Here is a 21,777-nt window from a genome sequence, read left to right as displayed (position 1 = left end):
ACTCACTGAGTTATTTCCCTGTTTCTTATTTCATTTACTGGTAGCTCCACTGTTACCCTCCCTAGACCCTTTGTAATCATTTTTGTCTTCTTCCACTCCATTACCTCCCACAACCAGGATTAACTATATCACCCCAAATCTCTCTCAACGTGGTCCCTTCTTCATTTCTTTCTTTTTTTAAAAAAATATATCTTTATTGATTTCAGAGAGAGGAAAGGAGAGGAAGAGAGAGAGAGAAACATCAATGATGAGAGTGTCATTTATCGAGCCCAAGACCCCAGCATTTGCCCTGACCGGGAATTGAACCCCGATCACCTGAATCCTAGGTTGATGCTCAACCACTGAGCCACACCTGGCCAGGCATCATTTCAAGCTTCATCTTCTCTTACCTGAACCATGGCAAGATCCACCTCATCTACCCTCCAACTTGGAAATCTCTCCCAGTTCAAATTAATTCCCTACCCTTTGTGTGATCTTTAAAAACATAAATGTAATCTCATTCTGTTTTAAAACTTACAATGGCTTCCCCATTTACAAAAAGACAAAATCCAAATCTCGCAGAACAGTCTTAGGTCTCAACTCAAAGTTGACCTCCCCATAATTCTAACACCTAGTTTATTTTATTCATGGTTCTTAACCACAACCTGGAATGCTCACCTCTCTGATTATGGGTTTATTATCTGCCCCCAACCCCTAGAACTCAAGGTCTAAGTGGATCAGAGATATTTTTCATAGTGGGAAGTAACTCCAACTTAGCACCTTTCCCCTTTTGTTTTTATTTTTCCTTCCACTTGATATGCTCTTGTCTAGTAATCAAATATTAAATTTCCTATCAAGATCTCTCTTCCTTCCCTTTTTTTTTGAAAAGCTGTTCCCTCTACCTGATATGCTCTTCTCCTCTTGACCACGTACTGTAAACCTTAACTTTTCTACCAGGACATTAACAAAGTCGCCTCCTATGTAAAATCCACCTTGACTCCATCCGCAAATACAGTCCCTCTGAACTGTCTTCAGCAAGCAACTCGGCCCCCAGCACGTTCCATGCGAAACCCACCCTCGGCGGTCGTGCTGCGCGGCTGCCCGTCCACGGCAGGCTGGGGCCCCGCGGGCTGAGCCCGTCCCTCCTCTGGGCCGGGCGGCCCTGAGCTCCCGAGGCTCCTGTTCTCCGATTCGGGAAGGACATCGCCACTGCCCATCTTCACGAGCACGGATTTTACTGACGTCTCTGGATCTCAGGCTTTCAAGCTTTCAAGGGCAGGCCTGCGCTGGGTCCTTAGGCAAAGCCGCCCCGACGACAGGAGGGCAGGAAACGCGCAGAAGAGCCGAGGCTCAAACGCGAGTCTGTCCCCGCCCAGCAGAAACGACGGCCGCAGAGACCACTGAGAAATTTCCAGGCGGCCACACTGAGACAGAGAACAGGTGAAGTTAATTTCTGTGATGTTCTAACGCCCCCCCCCCCCCAATACATAACTTGGTCAACGAGGCCGTTTACATTCTGGTTCCCGCCAAGGCCTCCGAAGCCCGCGCGCCGGCCACGTGCGCAGAGCAGCCATGGCCGCGAGCCCGCCGGGGACGCAGGGCTGGAGCCTGAGCCCTGGGCTGCCGGGCCCACTGCAGGCTCCCGGGGAAGGGAAATCCTTTGTCAAATTTCCGTTGTGTATTTAAAGAATTTAAAACGTTAACTTGACCGTCGGTACAGGATTGCTCCCTGCCCCTCCCGCCCACCGACCCGGTGACACTTTATAACGCGCTCGAACTCCAAGGCCCTGGGCGCCTGAGGCGAGCCCGGCTCGGGCGCGGCTTCTCGAGCTTTTGCTGGGGGTCGGGTGCTCCCAGGTGCCACCCAGGGAGAGCAGGGCTGGGACCACGGCCTGGGGGAAGCTCCGGCCGGGGTGTCGGCGCAGGTCCACCGGCGACAGCAGCAGCCCCGGCTCACACCCCGCGGTGCCGCCGCCCGAGCGCCGCGTCGCCCCTCAGCTCCGTCACGGCTCGCGGCTGAAATGACCTCGTGTTCCAGAACCCGCGGCCGCCGTCCGACGCTGCGAATCCACTCGCTCCACAAGCACTTCCCGAGGGCCCACGCGCGCGCACGAGCGGGCGCACCCGCCGAGAAGAGCCGCCCGGGGGGAGCGCCGCCGAGGGGCAGGTGGGTCCCCGCCGGCACGGCCGGCACTTTCGGCGGGAACGAGCTCCGTCCTCGCTGCGCAGGGCAGCGTGAAGAGGCTGGGTGACGCGTTACGACCCCGAGGCGCCGGCCCACGTGGCCGCGCGTGGGGGCCTCCGTCCCGTCCAAGCGCCCGCACAGGCGCCGTTCGAGGGGAGGCGCGGCCGCCGCGACGTGAGGCGACGAGAACCGCGGGATCTCACAATGCGCCGGAAGCGGCTCTTGAGGTTCCCGGGGCCTCCCCGAGCCCTTCCTGGCGCCGCCGGGGCCGCCCGCGTCATCCCCGTGGGCGACGGGAGCGTCTCCACTCGACTGACGACCCGCCACCCGGAACCGCCTTCACCGCTCCCATCTGACGCACCGCATCCCTCGCGAACGCGAGTCGGGATCCGGGCGGAAATTGCTCCACCGTCGGCCGCCTCTCGAACCACCCTTCTTCCCGTGAGGCTTCGCGGCGAGGGGAGGCCACTGCGCAGGCGCGCGCACAGCGTGCGTGGCGGCGTCAGCGGTTCTAGAACGTTGCTGTGGTAGCGCTCGGGCGCCATGTTAGGACGAAGGGGAAGGAGGAGAAGCGCTTAAAGCGGCGGGAGCGGGTGCGGGAGTGGGGTTGGACCCAGGGCTGCGGCAGGCCCCCCCCTCCCTCCCGCCTCAGTGGATCATGCCCAGGGCGGCAGCGGCGGCGGTTGCGGGGGGGAAGTGACTGGGCGGTGCCGGCGCAGGAGACGATGCCGTTGTAAGTAAATTCGTGTTCTGTTTCCTTTCGCACGCCGGCGGGGCCTCGGGGGCGTCGGGGGCGGAGGCCGGGGTGGCGCGCGAGCCGGGCCCTGGCCCCGCGGGGAGGCCGGCGGCACCGGGGCTCTTCCTGTTTCCTCACCCGCCCGCTGCCGCACTTCCCTTGTGCCTGGCTCCCACTTCCCCCACCCCTTCCTGGCCGCCGCGGCCGTCGGGCCGGGGGCCTTCCCCTTCCGGAAGAGCCGGGGCCGCCGCTCTCCCTGCTGCTGCCGCCGCCGCTCCGCTCGGGCCGCGGACCCAAAACAAAGCCCCGGACGGCGCCCGGCGGCGGGGAAGGGAGGCCCTGCTCCTCGCGGGGTCTGCGCACGCGGGGCTCGGGCTCGCCCTTCGCGCCGCCCGGAGCACGTACCGCTCCCGTGGCCGGCCCGCCTCCGCCGCGTCCCCTTCTCCGCGTGCCCGAGGTGCCCAACTCGTGCTCCAGTGTCAGCCCGCTTCCGCGGCGGAGGTCGCTCGGGCTCCAGTTAGAAGCCCCGGAGCCCCTCCGCCCCCCGTCCGCCGCCGGGGAAGGGGCACCTGCAGGTGCTCTCGGAGACGCGTCGGGGGCCGCGTCGCTCGCGCCGTTCTGCTCGGACGCGCCCGCGGGGCCGCTGCCCGCCTCGCCCCCGCCCCTTACGGACGGCGTGGTTCCTCTGGTGGTGCACCTCCAGCCGGCCCCCTCTGCCTTCTAATCGCACTAGGCCTGCAGGTGATACTCCCCCCCCCCTCCCTTGTAGAGGGTTTTAGAAAGTTTTCCCTTTCTCATTGAAAGAATGAGATGTGGTCTTAGAAGTCCTTGTTGGGATAGAAAAATTACAGCTTATTTCCTCCGTATACACAGCAGTGCTGAGGCCTAAATAGTGAGACTGCATTTCTTTCCGTTAGGAGGATTTCAGAGTAAGCGAGCCCCTTTGAGACAGAGTGTGTGTGTGTGTAGCCCCAAAACGATGTATGTCATTGACACTCGAAGCTTTTCTTAAATGCAAAATAATGGTTTCTAGTCGTCTACTGTAGCACATCAGGGTTTCTTTGTGTGTGTTTTTTTTTAAGATTTTAGTTTTACAGTTTTATTTATACAGGGTAGGGCAAAAGTAGGTTTACAGTTGTAAGTACAGGAAAGTTTATTCTCGTATCATTTACTAATTCTTGTGTTATTTTCCATACAAACAACTGTAAATCTGCTTTTCTCCCGCCCTGTGTATGAGTGTGCATATGTGTACATGTGCATGTCTCTCTTTGCGCGTGAGGCTCTGACTTGACACAGGCTTTGAGGACATCTGTTGCATTTTTAAAAGGGATTTCACCCTCCTTTTTTCCCACCCACTCCTGTCGTTAAATATACAGACCTAAGATCTTAGAATCTGGGAGATCCTTGTTAATCGATTCATTCATCCTTTCACGGAGCTGTAAAAACAGGCAACAGAAGAACCCAGTCTAAGCAAGACTTTTGTGGCCTTTTTCAGTTCAGCAACAATTAAAATAAACCTAAATGTTTGGAATGATGCCATGTGACCTCTTTGTATTAGCTCATGTTTTATTGCTGCTTTTGAAAGGGGCTTCTCCTTCTGATAATCATGTTAGTATTAAAAATTGATCAGTGATAGGAAATGTATGCCTTAAAAGGCTTCAATGAGGAAATAACTCAAGAAATAATTTGTCTTTCTAGATAGTGAAAGTCTTTTTTTCCAGACTTTCTCTGAGGAGGGAGGTATACATTTCCTTTGAAGACCTAAGTGCTTCAAATTCTTTGACAGTAGTTCAAATGTATAAAATGGAAGACAGAGTCAAGACAGCACATTTACACAGGGATATTGCCTTTCCAGTGTTTTTTGAAATGTGAACAGTATGGCCAGTTTTTCATTAGCTGTCCCTCTCATTTTTAACCCTAAGTATGCAAGAAAAGGCCACAGCCTGCCTGGTTAGGTAGGCCTTTTCCCTCATTAATTTGCTTTGTTTTTCATGTTCTGGTGTCAACTGTCTTTAATTTTGTTTCTTTGATGTTTTGAATTGTGATTTCCAGGCTATATTAGATTTCACTGTCACTTTAATTTTTGGTATGTCTGTCCTATCAGATTTGGGTGGGTGGGTGGGTGGGTAGGGTTGAGGCATAGACTACTGGTGAGTTGTTAGAATGGACCAAATGAAAATTGATTGTTGAAGTTCAAGTCATTACAAAACACTGAACATGTCCCGTATTTTGTCTAAAAATCATGTATAATTGCATATATGATTTTGAAAGGCTCGTATGATTGAAGAGCCATGGTGATGAAAGCTTCCAACACCTTTTATAGTAATGAGATTCGTTAATAGAATTTCTCACATTTTGGAACTGTCCTGTGTATTGTAGAGTGTTTAACCGCATCCCTGACACTCCCTACCTGCTAGATTTCAGAAGCTCCATCTTCCCATCTCCCTAGTAGTGAGAACCAAAAAAGACTCTAGATGTTGCCATAAGTACTCTGGGGCAAAATCCTTTTGTTGAGAACCACTGCATTAATACAGAGTATAATGCCCTTATGGAAACTGTATTCTGATTTCATTATTTGCATCAGCTCAGTTTCTGGCTATCACACTTAAAAGACTTCAAGGAGAGTAATCAGTATCAGCAACCTAGCATTCATGCCACATTCTTAGGCTATTGTGAAAGTTACTGGAAGCTACATTCAGCAAGACTTGGGGGAGACAATAGCTTTTCTCCCAAGTATTTGTGGGGCTGTCACAAAAAAAGGATTGGAGTAATTTCATGCAGTCACTGGTGGAACTGGGACATGGTTGATACTAACATTGTGTGTAGCAGTGTTTCTCAGAGTGTGATCTATGGAAGCCTGGGGGGTGGCAGTTCCTGAGATCCTTTCAAGGAGTAAGTAAAATCCGAACTATTTCCACAACAATACTGAGATACGTTTTTATACTCTGTTGAAGCACCAGTGTTGCAAAAGCAATGACGGCTAATACTGCTCATGGCTTAGAAAGCATCAAGGCAGAGGCATCATATTGTACTAGTAGTCACTATTACTTCACTGCACACAACAGTTTTTAAAAAGTCTTTGATGAAGCAGTAATTTTAATTTTATCCAATCTTGACCCTGGAGTTTGTCTTTTAAATATGCTTTGATAAAATGGAAAATACACATAAAGCTATATCTAAAATGTAGAATGGCTGTTTTGAGAAGAACACATGTATGAGTATTTGATTTGTGAGCTAAACTAGTGCTTTTCTCATGGAGTTCTATTTTTACCTGAAAGAAGTGATGAACTTGACTATTTAACATCTGCTTGAAAATGAAGTGAGCCTGTCTCTTTAAGGAAAATAACACAGTATTTGTGGCCAGTAATAAAATTTGAGCTTTCAAGCAAAAATTAGAAATTTGGAAAGCTTGTTTCTGACATTGTGGGCTTGATAGCTTCCCAACAATTTAATGTTTCTAATTTGATTGGTGGCAGTATTAATCAGTATAGTTTTTTAGATACTATATAATAATGTCTCAACATTTGGAAAATATGTGTAATTCAGTCAACCGACATTTTCCAAATCACCAATCGTGGTGTAATAAAATCATACGTGGGTAAAAGGTATATTCAAAGTGCATGATAGACCAATGGATTTTAATGCAACAGAGTACAAAGGGTTTGTTGATCCAGTTTCCTCTTTCATACTATAATCTTAGTGAAATTACCAGTTGTGGAGTTTTGGTGTGGTATCAAAGAAGAATATCCACAATTATTTGAAAAGATTAATAAAATACTCTTCCAGTTATAATGGTATGCCAGGTTTTCTTCATATGTGTCTACAAAAATAGCTTAGTGAGAGGGATTGAATGTAGAGGCAAATATGGGAATCCAGCTGTCTTTGATTAAGCCAGAATTCAAGAGATTTGCAAAAATGTAAAACAGTGCCATGCTTCTAACTAAATTTTTGTTTTGGTAAACAGTTACTTTTTTAAAAAGTTATTTATATTAACTTGTAGTGGGTTTCTTGTTACTTAAATGAATAAACATTAAAGAAATTTCCCAGCTATAATTTCCAATGCAGTAAATACTGGCAGACATAATCCATATAAACAAAAGCTCTTTGGGGTCCTCAGTAAATTTTGAGTTATAAAAGCATCCTAAGACCAGAAAGTTTGAGAACTGTTGCTGTATAAGTAACAGCTGACAACTGCCCCAGGCTGCTATTTCCAGTGGTGGTATCAGTGCAGCAGCTCTGGTAGGTTTTGTTCTTTGTTTTTTGTGGGTGTGGGTTTTTGTTGTTGTTGTTGTTTGGCATAGTCTGGAGGAAAAGACATGATTTAAAGAAATTTTTGTTGTCAGTGAAATTGCATTAGATAATCATTGGAGGGTATAACTTCTAAGTGAGAGATTTTGATTCTCAGATTTTAGGATTTAGAGATTTTATAATGAATTGTTTGCTGCTTAATGCGTGTTGGTTGTGCTTTTGAAATGTGATATTTTACCTTGTGCATGTTTTCAGTTCACACTTTTTCATGGATAAGTTGGGGGGGGTATTCGAATTGAGTAAACGTGGGAGCCTATTCAGTTCTATTCCCCTATGACTCCCTCCTTCTGGCTCGATAACATAATTTTTTAAAGGTTTGTTTGATTCATTAGAGCATTCCATTCCTTGGTAACTAAGCCACCTTCAAGTTAACATTACAATTAAGTTTCACCTTCACTTGCATCTAGGAAAGTTTATCAAAGCTACTTTCGGGTAAAATGAGACCATTTGGATTCTTAGCTATTTCTCATTTTTTTGGTGGGGTGGGAGGCATGTTTTTTATTCTGTATGTTTATTGTTTGAATATTCAGCACCTTTTAAGTAATTGCACGATCTCAGTTTACAATTAGCAAGATAACAGCATTGGAGGAATTATTAGTTCTCCTTAAAGTTGGTTAAATTGAGGCTCAAAGTAGTCACTTGTCCAAAGAATTAAGGGTGCTAAGTTATAGATTGGGCCTTGATTCCAGTCTGGGTTCCGTGTTCCATTCTCATCTAGTACTGTACCTCACCTGTGAACCTGGCTGGGAGCTGTTTGATCAGCTCAGTGGGAGTCTGTTTATATGTCTTAAGTAGAATTAATTTTCATTATCAGGGGTTTTTGTGTGTGTGTAGAACATTTGATTCTTAAAATTTTTATTGGTAACATTTATTATGTACATATAATATAAATGAAGTATAGTATAATATAGAGCCTAAGGTCTTAGTATGTGTTTTAGTGACTTGTTTTATTTATTTAAAGCCGTGTACAAATTTACCAGTTACCCCATTTTGTGACCACTGCCTTCTGTGGAAAGGTGCTTGTCACTTTTTAATCTTTGGGTTGCAGGTCTACGGAATTGTATAGCATTCTCATCTGTGGAAATTTAAAGCTTGAGATAGAAAAAAATTTAAGGCTTTTTTTACAGAGTCTTTACTTTCTCCCTCTTCTGTCACAGAATTGTCTTTCAAATTTATATTTCCTTTATATTTTGTCTAGAAGCCAGCTCCTTGGAATTTATGGTAGTTTTTATAGTTGAAGTTAAATAATATTCCTGTCATTTTGGTCATGAGAAACATCTAAATTGTATTTCCTGGAGTTATTTTGTATAATACTATGTGCATTAATATATTTCTGAGTATTCCTTTCTGATATATTTTTATACTTCTTCAGATTCTCTACTTTATTTACATCTCCTTCAAGTGTTCTTGGCAGATTGATACAGCTGTGATTTGTTTGGTTTTGTACTTCTAGTAGTACAAGATGAGTAAACCGATAATCATGTCAGTATTAAGTATTGGGCACTGATAGGAAAGGTATGTCTTAAAAGGCTTTTTTTAAAAAAAAAAAAATCTTTATTGATTTCAGAGATAGGAAGGGAGAGGGAGAGAGACAAGAGAGAAACATCAATGATGAGAGAGTCATTGGTAGGCTGCCTCCTGCAGGTCCCCAACTGGGGATCCAGCCCACAACCTGGGCTTGTGCCCTCACCAGGAATCAAACCACGATCTCCTGGATCATAGATCTATGCTCAACCCCTGAGGTATGCCAGCCGTGCTTAAAAGGCTTTAATGAGGAAGTAACTTAAATAGTAATTTGTCTGTCTTTCTAAAAATTAAAAGTCCTTTTATATCTGCTTTTCCCAAACTTTATCTTATGAGGGAGGTATACATATCATTTGAAGACCCTCTGGAGAGAGAACAAAGGGGCAATTGGAAGGGCACTTAGGAAGGAAAAATAACCTGGCCATTGTGATAATTGAGTAACAAGTACCCTTTCCCTGCATAATTAACCTTGAATTTCCAAAGTTTGGCCTTGGGATTCATCATAATTTATTCCCCTTCAGCATAAACTATTAGTTCATCTGTGTCTGAACTTCTGCTGCAGCTTTCTAAATATTGGCTGGATGATCCACCTGGAATGCAAATTTAAGGTTATAATTAGGTTCTAAATGTTTTAGTACCACTCACACAACACATGGCAGGCGAATTAGCCATCCTTGGGACAATTTCTTAGTGAACAAATAAATACATTGTCTTGGCAATATGCTTGACTCTAAGCTATTAGTAAAATTAAAATATCTTAAACTTACCGTGAAAGAGATTTGCACTATTTCTGCTAAGAATTAATATTTAATGCACATTCACATCGTTTAGAGGGATCCCTTATTTTCTGTCTAGTGCCCTTTTTTCCTGCTTAATCTGAACGAGCATATTATGTTTAAGGCCTTTAAACAACAATTTATACTGTGGTGAATTGTTACATTAAATAAGTTATTGTGATTTATATGATTGCTTCCAAAGGAGAATATCAGGCTTTCAGTTTTTTGTTTTTAAATCCTCACCAGAGGATATTTTTTCCATTGCTTTTCAGAGAGAGTTGGGGAGGGGGGGTGGGGAAGAAACAAACATCTGTTGGTTGCCTCCCACACTGGCCTGGGGACCGGGGCTGAGCCTGCAACCGAGATACACACCCTTGGCCACAATCGAACCCAGGACCCCTCAGTCCTCTGGCTGACACTCTAACCGCTGAGCCAAACCAGCAAGGCTTTCAGTTTTAACTTGACTGACGAAAACTACAAAGAAATGATGAAGTGTTTTGTGTTGGCTGGTAGCTGCATATTTTGAGGCTGTTGACCCTGTTAATATCATGGGCCACAGCATATACCAGACGCCCAGTGAGGAGGCAGGAATTCATCAAGTAGTATGAGCTTTGTTAAGATTGGGACACAAAGGTATGAAACATTTACTATTTGGGAAAGCACCATTGGTGATTTGTTGTCCTTCTCTATCAGTCATCTGCCTAGACTGCACTTTGCCCCCCTCTCTCCCAGTCGTTTAGTGGGCACACCTCCTTCACTTTTTCCTTCTGTATAGCATTGATTTTTTTGTTTCTGTAATATTTATTGTAAGCTTTTACTTTACACTTAACTGTTGTTTAAGGATCTGAATCCCAGACCAAATTTGAGACTGTCACTGAGAACAGAGGCTGTCTTTGTATTCCTGATTTTAACATTGTCTTTCATACATATTTAGGAGTTCAGTAATTTCAGCCTAAGTATTTATTATACTATTCTTTTTGGCAGAAATAAGTTAAATGAGAAAAAGGTAATTTTAGGAAAATTGGATTGATGAAGTTTGATCACCTTGGATGCCTTGGCAGTTTCTGGATCGATTAATAAAGCATGATGTGCCATCTATTTGCTATTTCTAATCACAGAGCATTGCACTGAAAAGTTCATTTTTAAAATCTTGTTTTATTTTACTACTTTAAAATACATGTTTTGATTAGCGTAAACTGGGGTTTTAGCTAACCCGAAATCTACTTATTGTTTCATATTGTTTGGTTACCCTTCCTGTCAGGAGGTGATTTTAGCCTCCTTACTATCACTAATTTAATTTAATGGTGGATAGTAGAATTAGAAGATTTTCAGCTTTTGTATGACGTTAATGATTGTTTTTTAAGAATGATTTAACAAATTGAAACAAAAATTTGTAAAATAGAAAGTGAAACTTTCTCATTTCTGCTTGTGTTTCTATAAGCACATATAGATATCATACACATAATTTTTAAAGATATAAGACTACATTGTGAAAGATGTATAGAGACACTTGAGCCTCTATACATTGTGGTTATGGGTGTAGCCAGATGCCTGGTACCCTAGTTCAGTGAATTTATGTCAGCCCTTTCACTTTCTCTCTTTCTTCACTGTGAAATGGAGACAGTTAATAGAGTTGTTAGAACAATTGAGGATAATGTAAAATGCTCCATACGTTACCTTGGATATGTTCCAGGAGATAGTAGCTATTATCATAATTACATACTACGGCTTTTTACCTGATAGTGTGGGCACCTATCCATGCAACTTACACGTAATAACCACCTTATTTTAAAAAACAACTTTTATTGCATTTATTGGGGTGGCATCGGTTAATAAAATTACGTAGGTTTCATGTGTACAATTTACAATACATCATCTGTGTATTGTATTGTGTGTTCACCACCCCAAGTCAAATCTCCTTCCATCGCCATTTATTCCCCTACCTCATTCTTTTTATATCACATAGTATTACATTATAAGAATGTACTGTAATTAACCAGTTAAGAGAGGTATTTATTTGCAAATATCAAGCATGCCTCCTCTATAGGAAATAAGCCTGGGATAGACACTGCTAATTTCAAGTTCATTGTTGCTCTGCAGGCTCTGGGGACCAAATCCATATTTGCCCTGTCTTCTAATCCATTGTACCCTACCCCAAGAGTGGCTTGAAATTAGGATTTTTTGTGTAATATTTTATATATTAGAATATGAATTAAATAGGATATGTCTTCTTACTGCAGAGCCTTTAGTTTGAGTCCTGTGTCCTAATATTTCTGTATGATAGCTTGCTAGAGGTGAAGTTGTTAGACATAAACTTTAAAAATTAATATGTGCATTTTTAATTTTGATGAATACTTCCAGATTGCTTTTTAAAATGATGTACCAAGCTCACTCCCATTGTGATGGGTAAGAGTACTCATTTTCTTACACCATTGCCGACATTGGAGGTTTATAATAAGTTTTAAATATTTCTTCCTTTTTATTGAATTTATTGGGTAATACTGGTTAAAAAAATGACACGGGTTTCAAGTGCACAATTCTACAACACATCTGTACACTGTATTGTGTGTTCACCACCCCAAGTCAAGTCTCCATACATCACCATTTATTTCCCCTGTAGAATAAGTGTGTAATTTTTATCAGCTATCCATCAACTTTGTTTTTCTCCAACCTGGCAGAAAATGGTTGTTTTAATTTGCTTCCCTGATTTGCAGTGAAACTTTGTGTATGCGTGTGTGTGTGTGTGTGTTTAGAATATTACTATTTTGGCAGAGGTTGCATGTATTTTCCTCACTTATCATTTGCGTACATTTGTTTATGATATACTTTTGCTATAGAAAAGTTGGAGTATTTTTATTTAGGCAAGTCTGTTTGTGTATGGCTTCTGGGATTTGTGTCCTGCTTAAATGCTTCTGAAAATAGTGTTCATTTCCTCTAACATTTAAAAACATCTATAATTTTTCAGTGTTTTGAAATATATCATGGCATCTGGAATTTAAATTTTATATCTAACCAAAACTATTTGAGTATTTTAAACTTTTTCCACTGACTTGGAGTAGTTATCAGTAATAATATATCCAAAAATTGATCATACTTTGACTGTTTGGATGTATGGCTGTTAAACTGTAGTTCACAAATCATGGGAACCTATACTCTGTGAGTTAGCTTTGTAATTACTGTACCAAAGTAGTTCTTAATATTTCAGAGTATATATATTGGTTAACTTGGATGCCTAAACCTTTTTTGTTTGTTTGTTTTTTATTTTTTGTTAATCCTCACCTGAGGATATTTTTTCCATTGTGGGATTTTGTTTGTTTGTTTTGTGTGTGTGCGTGTGTGTGTTTAGAGAGAGAGTGGAAGGGGGGATGGAAAAGGGGAGAGAGAGCAAAAGAAACATCAATGTGAGAGAGAGACATAGATTGGTTGCCTCCTGCGCTGGGGATCCAACCTGCAACCCACAAACATGCCTTGACTGAGAATCAAACCTGCTACCCTTCAGTGTATGGGCCGACAGTCTAACCATTGAGCAACATCAGCCAGGGCTCGATGCCTAAATTTTTTTTTAAACCAATCAGTTTTTATTTATTTTTTATTTTATTTTTCATTTTTAAAAAATGTATCTTTATTGATTTCAGAGAGAGGAAAGGAGAGGGAGAGAGATAGAAACATCAATGATTAGAGAGTCATTGATCGGCTGCCTCCTGCACGCCCCTCACTGGGGGTCGAGCCGCAACGCAGGCATGTGCTCTGACCAGGAATCGAACCCCGATTGCCTGGATCCTAAGTCAACGTTCAACCACTGAGCCACACCCAGCCGGGCTGGATGCCTAAATTTTTGAAACAAATATCTAGCTGCAATAAGGAGTCTACTTATGCTAATTGTACAAAAATGTTGCTATTCTAAGTACCTAAATATCCTAATTAGAGTCAGGTCTTGGACAGCCTATAACGGGGAAAGGATGGAGCTTTCTTTGAGTATTGGTTTAAAATCTTTCTTGTTTGGAAAACTCTTTAGTGTCACAAATGTGTCATAGCTTTAAAGTTCCTAGTTTGCCATCTAACTTAGAGAAGAGATATAATAAATTCTAAAATAAATCTATAGAGATACAGCTTACTAAGAATGATATAACTAGTGGCGGAAGCGAAACCAGAGTGATATAACTGATAGAAGAAAATAGGCCTGCTTTTTTTTCTCTTACTACTTTATGAGATTGCCGCAGGGTTGGGACTTTGTAGACTGAGTTTTGAATGCCATTACCAGAAGTCATGGAGGTTTGTTAGGAAGCTGTGTTTTAGGAAGATATGCTTGGTGGCAGTATGGATATGGACTGGCATGGCAAAGCACTAGAAGGATGGAGTGGGACCAAAATGCCAAGCATCAGAACTGGAATAGTTGGAATGGAATTGTTACATAGAATGTTGTTAAAATAATTTTTTAAAAAGTTAAAAGGAAATATGGGCATGTGTCCTGTGTGAACTTGTTTAAATACAGTAAAGAAAATATCCTGTGTTCTAAATGTTCTAAGGGAGAGAAGGATTCTGAAAACACTGAGCCCTCTTCCATCAAAATGTTAGTGTGGAAACTAATATAGACATCAACATCTGTTTTTCAAATTAGAGTGAACAAACTTGGTGTGAATTTAGAAATTCGAGTCTATATCCTACTATTCTGGTAATACAGTTGAAGTAGACAGGCTTTCCAACCATTGTTTTTTGTATGGCAGTGAAAAAGAAAAAAATGGGAAAGATAAGTGAGGAATTTTAATCCCATAGAGAATGGGTACTCGTGTTGTTGATGATCAAAACTCAACTGGTAATGAACCCCTTCAAAAGGGAAATGAGTGCATATTACTTATAAAAACAACAGACTATCCAGTAGAGGTTTATTGCTTGAAATTTAGAAAACATGAATTCAGTTTACACTTGACTTGAAAGCTCTCCTTGCTTGAACCAGTTCTGTCTAGAATGAACTTTATACTTGTTTTCATTTTTGGCTTTGATCAAATTAAAATTATTTATAAAACTATTCATAACCCTGGGATAGTAATGAGGGGCTGTAGTTTACTTGGAGAATCTCATGAACCAGTGAACAACAAGAGAATGTAATTAGGATATGTGGTAAGTGTACTTTTTTACATTTAATACCTAATTTCTCTGAAATCTTAGAGTATGGTGTAAAGAAGGATTATGAAATGACTGGTTTTGAGGGCCATCCTTTTTTAAAAAAAAATATGTCTTTATTGATTTCAGAGAAAGGATAGGAGAGAGAGAGATTGAGAGAGAGAGAGACAGAGACAGAGACAGAAACATCAGTGATGAGAGAGAGTCATCAATTGCCTCTGCACGCCCCGACTGGGGATCTGGGAATCTGGGAATCGAATCCACAACCCAGGCATATGCCCTGACCAGGAATCGAACTGTGATCTCCTGGATCCTAGGCTGATGATGCTCAACCGCTGGGCCACACCCGGCTGGGCGAAGGCCACCTTTTTGATTTCAGTTTTACAGAACCTGGTAACTCTTTGTTGGTTAATGAAAATGTGTATAAACCAAGACATTATGAATGCCCTTAAACTTAAGTTAATTTTGTATATTTTAATCCTAGGAGATGTTACATAAATTTGAAAAGCAGAGCATTAATTTAAGATAGTCTTCAGTAGTGGTTGGTGCTCATGTGGATCCCCAGCTCTGTGAATTAACATCATAACCTTGTAAAAGCTATGCAATTTAGATTAAAGGAGTAGGAGGACGTGATCTGACATGAATTAACTGCTGCAAGAGATAATAAATCTGATATTTACTTAGTAAATGTTACTGTAAAATCTATGTTAAAATTGAGACAATTGCTGACTAGATCAGGAAACATTGATTAGATGATACACAGCCCACGGCCTAATTAGCAACAAGCAGTATGGGTTTCCTGGCGTTCTTAGGTCTTTGTTGATTTTCAGAAGACAAAATACAAATCAGAGGCCAATAGTCACAGTATCAACTAGAACCCAGTGGATAGGTAGTAAATGTATTATGGGGACTTATTTGCCTAGGGTTCTTGGATTTGGCCTGTTACTGCTTAAGTAGGTTATTGTACTTTAATTTTAAAAAGAAATGTGTATTTAGAACTTAAAAGTGTATATGTGTGTAAAACAAACACTTTATCTGCTAAGGAGTATAATTGGGAGAAATAACTGATCCAGATGTTAGGTTCTTCCCTTAGCCCCTACCTGGTTTTGTGTTATTCAACTTGTTAGTTTTTAAATAATAGTTGTACTACTAATCTTTAGAGTCCTTGTCCATTCAGATACAAAGTTAATTATTAAAACGGGGTGGGTAAAATAATGAGAATTGTTTTTACCCAAAAATAATTGAGTCAAATTAATTTATTAAGCATTTAAAGCATGCTATATTAAAATCCTGTTGTAAAAATCTGCATTTCTTCTAAAATGGAAAAACTTTTAGGTTAGCATCATTGTTGAAGTGTGAATACAGTTCTTCCGCCCCAAGTTATGTTTATGTTATATGTCCTGTTCATCACTGAGTTTTATTCATTGTGAGCCAGATGTTAGTTCCACTTGGGGAGTCTCCTGTATTGTTAAATAGTGCTTTTGTAGCATGTTTGGCATTGCTTCAGAAATAACTGTATAACAGTGTAATACCCGAGGACATGCTGAGAGAAGGGGGAGAGAGAGAGATCTGTTTTTATTTGTTACTTTCTGCACACCAGCAGGCAAATCTTACCCTCAACTCTTTGGTGCACAGGATGCAACCAACTGTGCCACTGCGGCTGGGCTTTACTTTTTTTTTTTTTTTTTTTAAGTCTTTATTGATTTCAGACAGAGGAAAGGAGAGGGAGAGAGAGAGACAGAAACATCAATGATGAGAGAGTCATTGATCGGCTGCCTCCTGTCGCCCCCAACTGGGGATCCAGCCAGCAGCCTCAGCATGTGCCCTGACTGGGAATCGTACCCCGATCGCCTGGATCCTAGGTCGACGCTCAACCGCCCGGCCGGGCTTGACTCCTTTTTAAGAAGTAGAATTTCTCAGTTTACTTCTAGTCTAGATTTACTTTTTTTTTTTTTTTTTTTTTTAGCAGTGTATTTGATACGGATTCTTACAGTTTTAGATATTTAGGTAGTGACAAAGTGAAACTCCTTGGAGTAAGAGGAGAAATACTGTTTTCATTTGTTCACTTTTGGTTACTTTTATTTTAAGGCAAGTAAACTGTAAGGCAAGTAAAGTCTTTTGAAAGTAAAGTGTGTTGGGGTATGGCAGGGATCCAACTATGTTTAGAAATGCATCTTACTAAAGCATTTTTCTAGTCATGCCAATTTGGTTCAAATTGTAGAAATTTTTTGGCAGTAATTTTATCCAATTTCATTTGTAGTCCAGTTACAACGCAGGGATCACAGCAAACACAACCGCCACAGAAGCACTATGGCATTACCTCTCCTATCAGCTTAGCATCCCCCAAGGAGACTGACTGCCTGCTTACACAGAAACTAATTGAGACTCTGAAGCCCTATGGGGTTTTTGAAGAGGAAGAGGAACTGCAGCGCAGGTAAATATCCAAAAATTTGTAATTTCTTAACATAAAGTAATTTTGAGGCATTCTCAATTCTGAAAGTCATAGTTATTCTTCCAAGTATGTGTTTCAGACAAGAGTGATATTTAGAGACAACTTTTTCTACAGAGCTCCATTCCCTTAATTTTGATTTTTGAGACTTTGGTTATTATAGTATAGAATTGTCAGGAGGAAGGGGAATGCCTTCACATAGCTAACTGCATACTTCCTTTCTGATAACTTAAAACTGTTCAAAATTTAGAACGCCACCTATTGAAAACTTCTGCATTTTAATCAGTAATGATTCGGAATAACAAACAACTTAATTGATATTTGCTCTATTAACAGGATTTTAATTTTGGGAAAATTAAATAATCTGGTAAAAGAGTGGATACGAGAAATCAGTGAAAGCAAGGTAAGGTAACTCCTTTGTATATGAAATAATTTGCCAGCTAAGCATAGCAGTTGTCTTATGTAACCTGTTCTTGCTTGAGTAGATTTAGTTTTGATAACAGAATTTATATTTTGTTTCTAGTTATTTTGAAAGCAGGAGAAGCAACTGAATTCAGTAATTTTTTTTCATTTAAATTTTATTTTTTATAAGTATTTTTTGATTGCAACATTTCAAAACTAAAAACTGACTTCCTTATATACTTTCTGAAATAGTAGATATTTCTCTGGGAAGGTGCTTTAAAAATGTGTGTTAAATATTTGAGTGTCTTGTTACTTTTTAAGTAATCCTACAACAATGAGCATTTTTTAGGTTTGCAGGTATTAGATTCTCAAACTGAATATTTTGACATTTCCTGAGTTTCTAATACTTAATTATGAAAGATCATACACACAGCTGATGAATCCATCACTGGGCTCCTGGTAAAGGGAATGTATTCTTAGAATTGTGTGTAGAATTCATTTGACCCACTTGAAAAAAGATGATTTTAAATGCTTTTCTTTCTCCTATTTCTGGTGTTTCTATTGTAAGAAACCATCAGCAAGTTTAGTTCTGTTCAGAATCATCCCACCAAAGTCTTGGAAATCTAAAAAACTAAACCATTATGGAACAGTATTGGCCTCAAAGTCAGTCTCTTTGATGTGGTAAAATTATACTCTAATGTATTATGGAGTATTTGGTATAATCACTGAATATAATATAGTCTTTTAAGCAATGATTTATGCAGCATCTTTGTCATGAGTAAAATCTCATTGCTCTAGTGTAATCACATAATCTCGACCACAGTCGTCTTTAAAGCACTTTTCAGAAATGTGGCAAAATTCTAAATAGTAAAGGTCCTTCACCAAAGAGCACTCAAAAGTTGAATGTTGCTTGCATTTCAAATTAGGCTGATCTGTGAAGGCGTGGTATTTTGTAGGGCCTATAAGTTTGTTTACCCTCTATATAAATTTGCACTGAAGTCTTTAAAAAAAAAAATACTGTCATTTGAAATAATTTTCTTTGTGCTCTACTGGGAAAATAACCATTTTCTGTTTGTTTCAACAGAATCTTCCACAATCTGTAATTGAAAATGTTGGAGGAAAAATTTTTACTTTTGGATCTTACAGGTTAGGAGTACACACAAAAGGTAAATATTGTTTTAATTATTTTGAGAAGGAATACTGTTTTTAGTTCTTGAAATTATAATATATCCATCTCATGTGCTTGTGGTATATCATAAAGCTTAAATTTGCATTCAAGAGAATACTTCAGGGAGACTTAAATTGGTGAGGAGAAAGAAATAAACGATGCCTTCTATACCTGCACTGTCCCATGCAGTATTAAGTAAAATTTAAAATTCAGTTCCTCAGTAGAAGTAGCCACATTTTAAATGTTGAATAGCCACGTGTGGATAGTGGCTACTGTACTGGAAAGTGCAGATATAGAACATTTTCCCCATCAGAGGGCTCTTTTGAACAGTGCTGCTCTCTATGCCATTTCTTGTACTTGAAGAATATCAGTCTGGAAGTCAGAACAAATACGAATTAAGGCTTTTAAAAACACCTATGGATTTTCTTTCCCCATACTTTTATTACAGTTGTAAAATACAGTTAAGCAAGAAATCAAAAAAAAAAGTTTATCTGCAGCCATTCAATTGACAATCACTGTCAATATTTTCTTATTGACACTAGTAGTATTTTCCTCTGTGCAGATAAATACACAATAAAAATGTTATGGCAGAGAACACTTATTAACCTTTAAAAGACGGCATTTAAAAGACAGCATCATACAAACTCCATATATTTTCCAGGATCAACTGTACAACTAACAGTTTCTTTCCTTTTGCCTGTAAAAAAGAACGTATATGCTTAGGTTTCTGAGTATTTAACCTTTAAAAGACAGCATTTAAATTCCGTCAGCATTTAAATTCGGCCAGCAGGACCCACTCCTTGCCGGGAACTAAAGTTCCCTTTCATTGGATAAAGGTTAAGCCTTTTCTTTTTGCTAAGCCTGGAGCTAATATGTTTTTGGTCTTCATTATCTTATTTATTCCTCAGTACTCTCATTCTCATGTAATACATACAAGTCTGAGACTTAAAGAAGCAATAAAACGTGAAGTTTCACCCAGCCACTTCAGCAGAACTAGGATTCTTCTTGGGCATTCTTATGCTGTACTTTTCAACCGTTAACCACTGGCCTCTATGTTAAAAGTTATCTGCCAATGTTATATGTGTGTGCTCTGTTCTGGTATCCTTCCTTCTCCCCATTTCCCACTACTTTTTTCCAGTTGTGTACTGTGTGCTCTTCGGCTTCATGAATATGCTAAATAACAGCCTTCATGGTAGTGCCTCAGCTGTTGAGTCTTTTAGGAAAATGACTGTGTTGACCTAATTCCACATTTATCTCTCCCTATTATGATCCCAATTACTGATTTTAATCATCTTTTTTTGTTCTCCCTATGTACTCAGTGCTGGCCTGCTATCAAACACTAAGTTAATAACAGTCCTTACCCTGGTCTGCCTCATTGAATTCTTACCAATAATCCTTCTCTATGTTTATCCTATACGTCCCATTTAGGGGATAGGCAGGAGCCTATAAGCACCAGTCACGTAATGTATAGAAGAAAACTGTTTCTTTGTTTCACTAATGGACATGTGTATGACTAATGACATCAAGATGCTGGGCCTGTTCTTAAATAATTCTTTCTTTTCACCATAAAAGTCCTATCTTAGTCACCTTTCTTTGCCTCCCAGTTCACTTGGGCCACTGCAGCTAGAGGATGCCGCAGGAAAAACGTGTCCCATTAATTAGAATCATATTATTCCTTTACTGACTGGTAATTTTCTTTAAGGGGCAGGGTACATTTTTAGAGGTTTACTAGTATAATGTTAACAGATTCTCAACGTCAAATACTGCCACGACAAGATGCAAAATAATTTTCTCGTAATAGTAATTAATGGCTGACAGGCTTAATCTTTTCTAGGTGCCGATATTGATGCGTTGTGTGTTGCACCAAGACATGTTGATCGAAGTGACTTTTTCACCTCATTCTATGATAAGTTGAAATTACAGGAAGAAGTAAAAGATTTAAGAGTGCGTAAATGTTCGGGGTGAAAGGGGAGGAGTTACAAAAATTAATTTAGTCACTTGAGTGAATTTTATGGTATTGACATCATTTGCTGAACTCTTAAAATTTTCGAAACTCTTTTAAGTGCCTACCATGTATACTTGCATTTTATTCTTTACAATAAGCCTAAAATCATAAATCTGTAATTTTATGTACAAAGTAGGAAATAAGGCAAACAATATATTGTGCATTTTGGCCATGATAAGATATCTGAGTGGTAGAAATCAAGGATTTGAACTTAGGCTTATCTGATTCAAGAATTCAGTGTGTTAAAGCTAGTTGCTGACAACCTGGTCTGTGTCAGACATTATGCTAAATTATTTCAAAACAATTTCAAGTATCACATTCATTTAAAAGTACTAAAATTAGTGTAGGTCTGATATGTGATTTGCAAGACTTTGAACTTGTTTGATTTTCTTACAGGCTGTTGAAGAGGCATTTGTGCCAGTTATCAAACTGTGTTTTGATGGGATAGAGGTAAGGTGTAGTTCAGATAGTTTTTGCTATGTGTAATTTTGATTGATGTAGGTTAAAAACTTGACTTATTTTAAAGCTTTATAATTGGTGAATTGGTGTGATATTAATAGGAATTCAGGGTTTTTGTTGTTAATCCTCACCTGAGAACATTTTTTCCATTGATTTTACGGGGGGGGGGGGAGAAAGGGGAGGGGGAAGAGAAAGGGAAAGAGAAACATCGATGTGAGAGAGACACATCTATTGGTTGACTCCCACATGCACCCTGACCAGGGCTGGGGATCGAACCTGCAACCCAAGTACATGCCCTTTACTAGGAATTGAACCCGTGACCCTTTTGTGAGCAGGCTGATGCTCTAACCACAAGCCACACCAGCCAGGGCTTAAAGGTTTTGTTTTTGTTTTTTAATAGAATTGCCTGCTTGTGCTTTGTAGAATACCATTTTTAGTCTTTAAAAGAGTGTAGTGAGAAGTAATGAAACCGATAATGAAATGCTGCTACAAAACCGTTTACTTGGTAGTTTTTCCATATCTAGGTTTTGTATACGTCCAGTCTCATTAAGACAATACAATATATTTTTGCAAATAGAACTTGCCTTAATTTCATTTAAATTAAATATTTGCCCTGGCCAGTATGGCTCAGTTGGTTGAGTGTCGTCCCATGGTCCCATACACCC

General features: G+C 40.5%; 1 protein-coding gene across 4 annotated transcripts in view; it reads left to right on the top strand.

The window, feature by feature from the left end:
* Nucleotides 1-2,805: 2,805 nt before the first annotated feature.
* PAPOLA (poly(A) polymerase alpha) overlaps nucleotides 2,806-21,777 on the top strand; it is a 54,789-nt gene continuing 35,817 nt past the window's right edge. For 3 of the 4 annotated variants that reach the window (XM_087818348.1, XM_087818339.1, XM_087818337.1), the window contains exons 1-6: nucleotides 2,806-2,897; nucleotides 16,890-17,063; nucleotides 17,415-17,481; nucleotides 18,565-18,646; nucleotides 20,483-20,592; nucleotides 21,050-21,103. In XM_087818348.1, coding sequence (XP_087674474.1) covers nucleotides 2,890-2,897; nucleotides 16,890-17,063; nucleotides 17,415-17,481; nucleotides 18,565-18,646; nucleotides 20,483-20,592; nucleotides 21,050-21,103 — 495 coding nt within the window. In that variant the 5' untranslated portion in view covers nucleotides 2,806-2,889. The remainder of the gene's footprint in view (nucleotides 2,898-16,889; nucleotides 17,064-17,414; nucleotides 17,482-18,564; nucleotides 18,647-20,482; nucleotides 20,593-21,049; nucleotides 21,104-21,777) is intronic. The other variant, XM_087818343.1, reaches the window with a different exon arrangement.

Source organism: Miniopterus natalensis, chromosome 1 (genome assembly GCF_054644295.1).
Source record: "Miniopterus natalensis isolate mMinNat1 chromosome 1, mMinNat1.hap1, whole genome shotgun sequence".
Taxonomy (NCBI): domain Eukaryota; kingdom Metazoa; phylum Chordata; class Mammalia; order Chiroptera; family Miniopteridae; genus Miniopterus; species Miniopterus natalensis.
The sequence above is the reverse complement of the archived record's forward strand: the minus strand, read 5'-3'. Positions and strand labels throughout refer to the sequence as shown.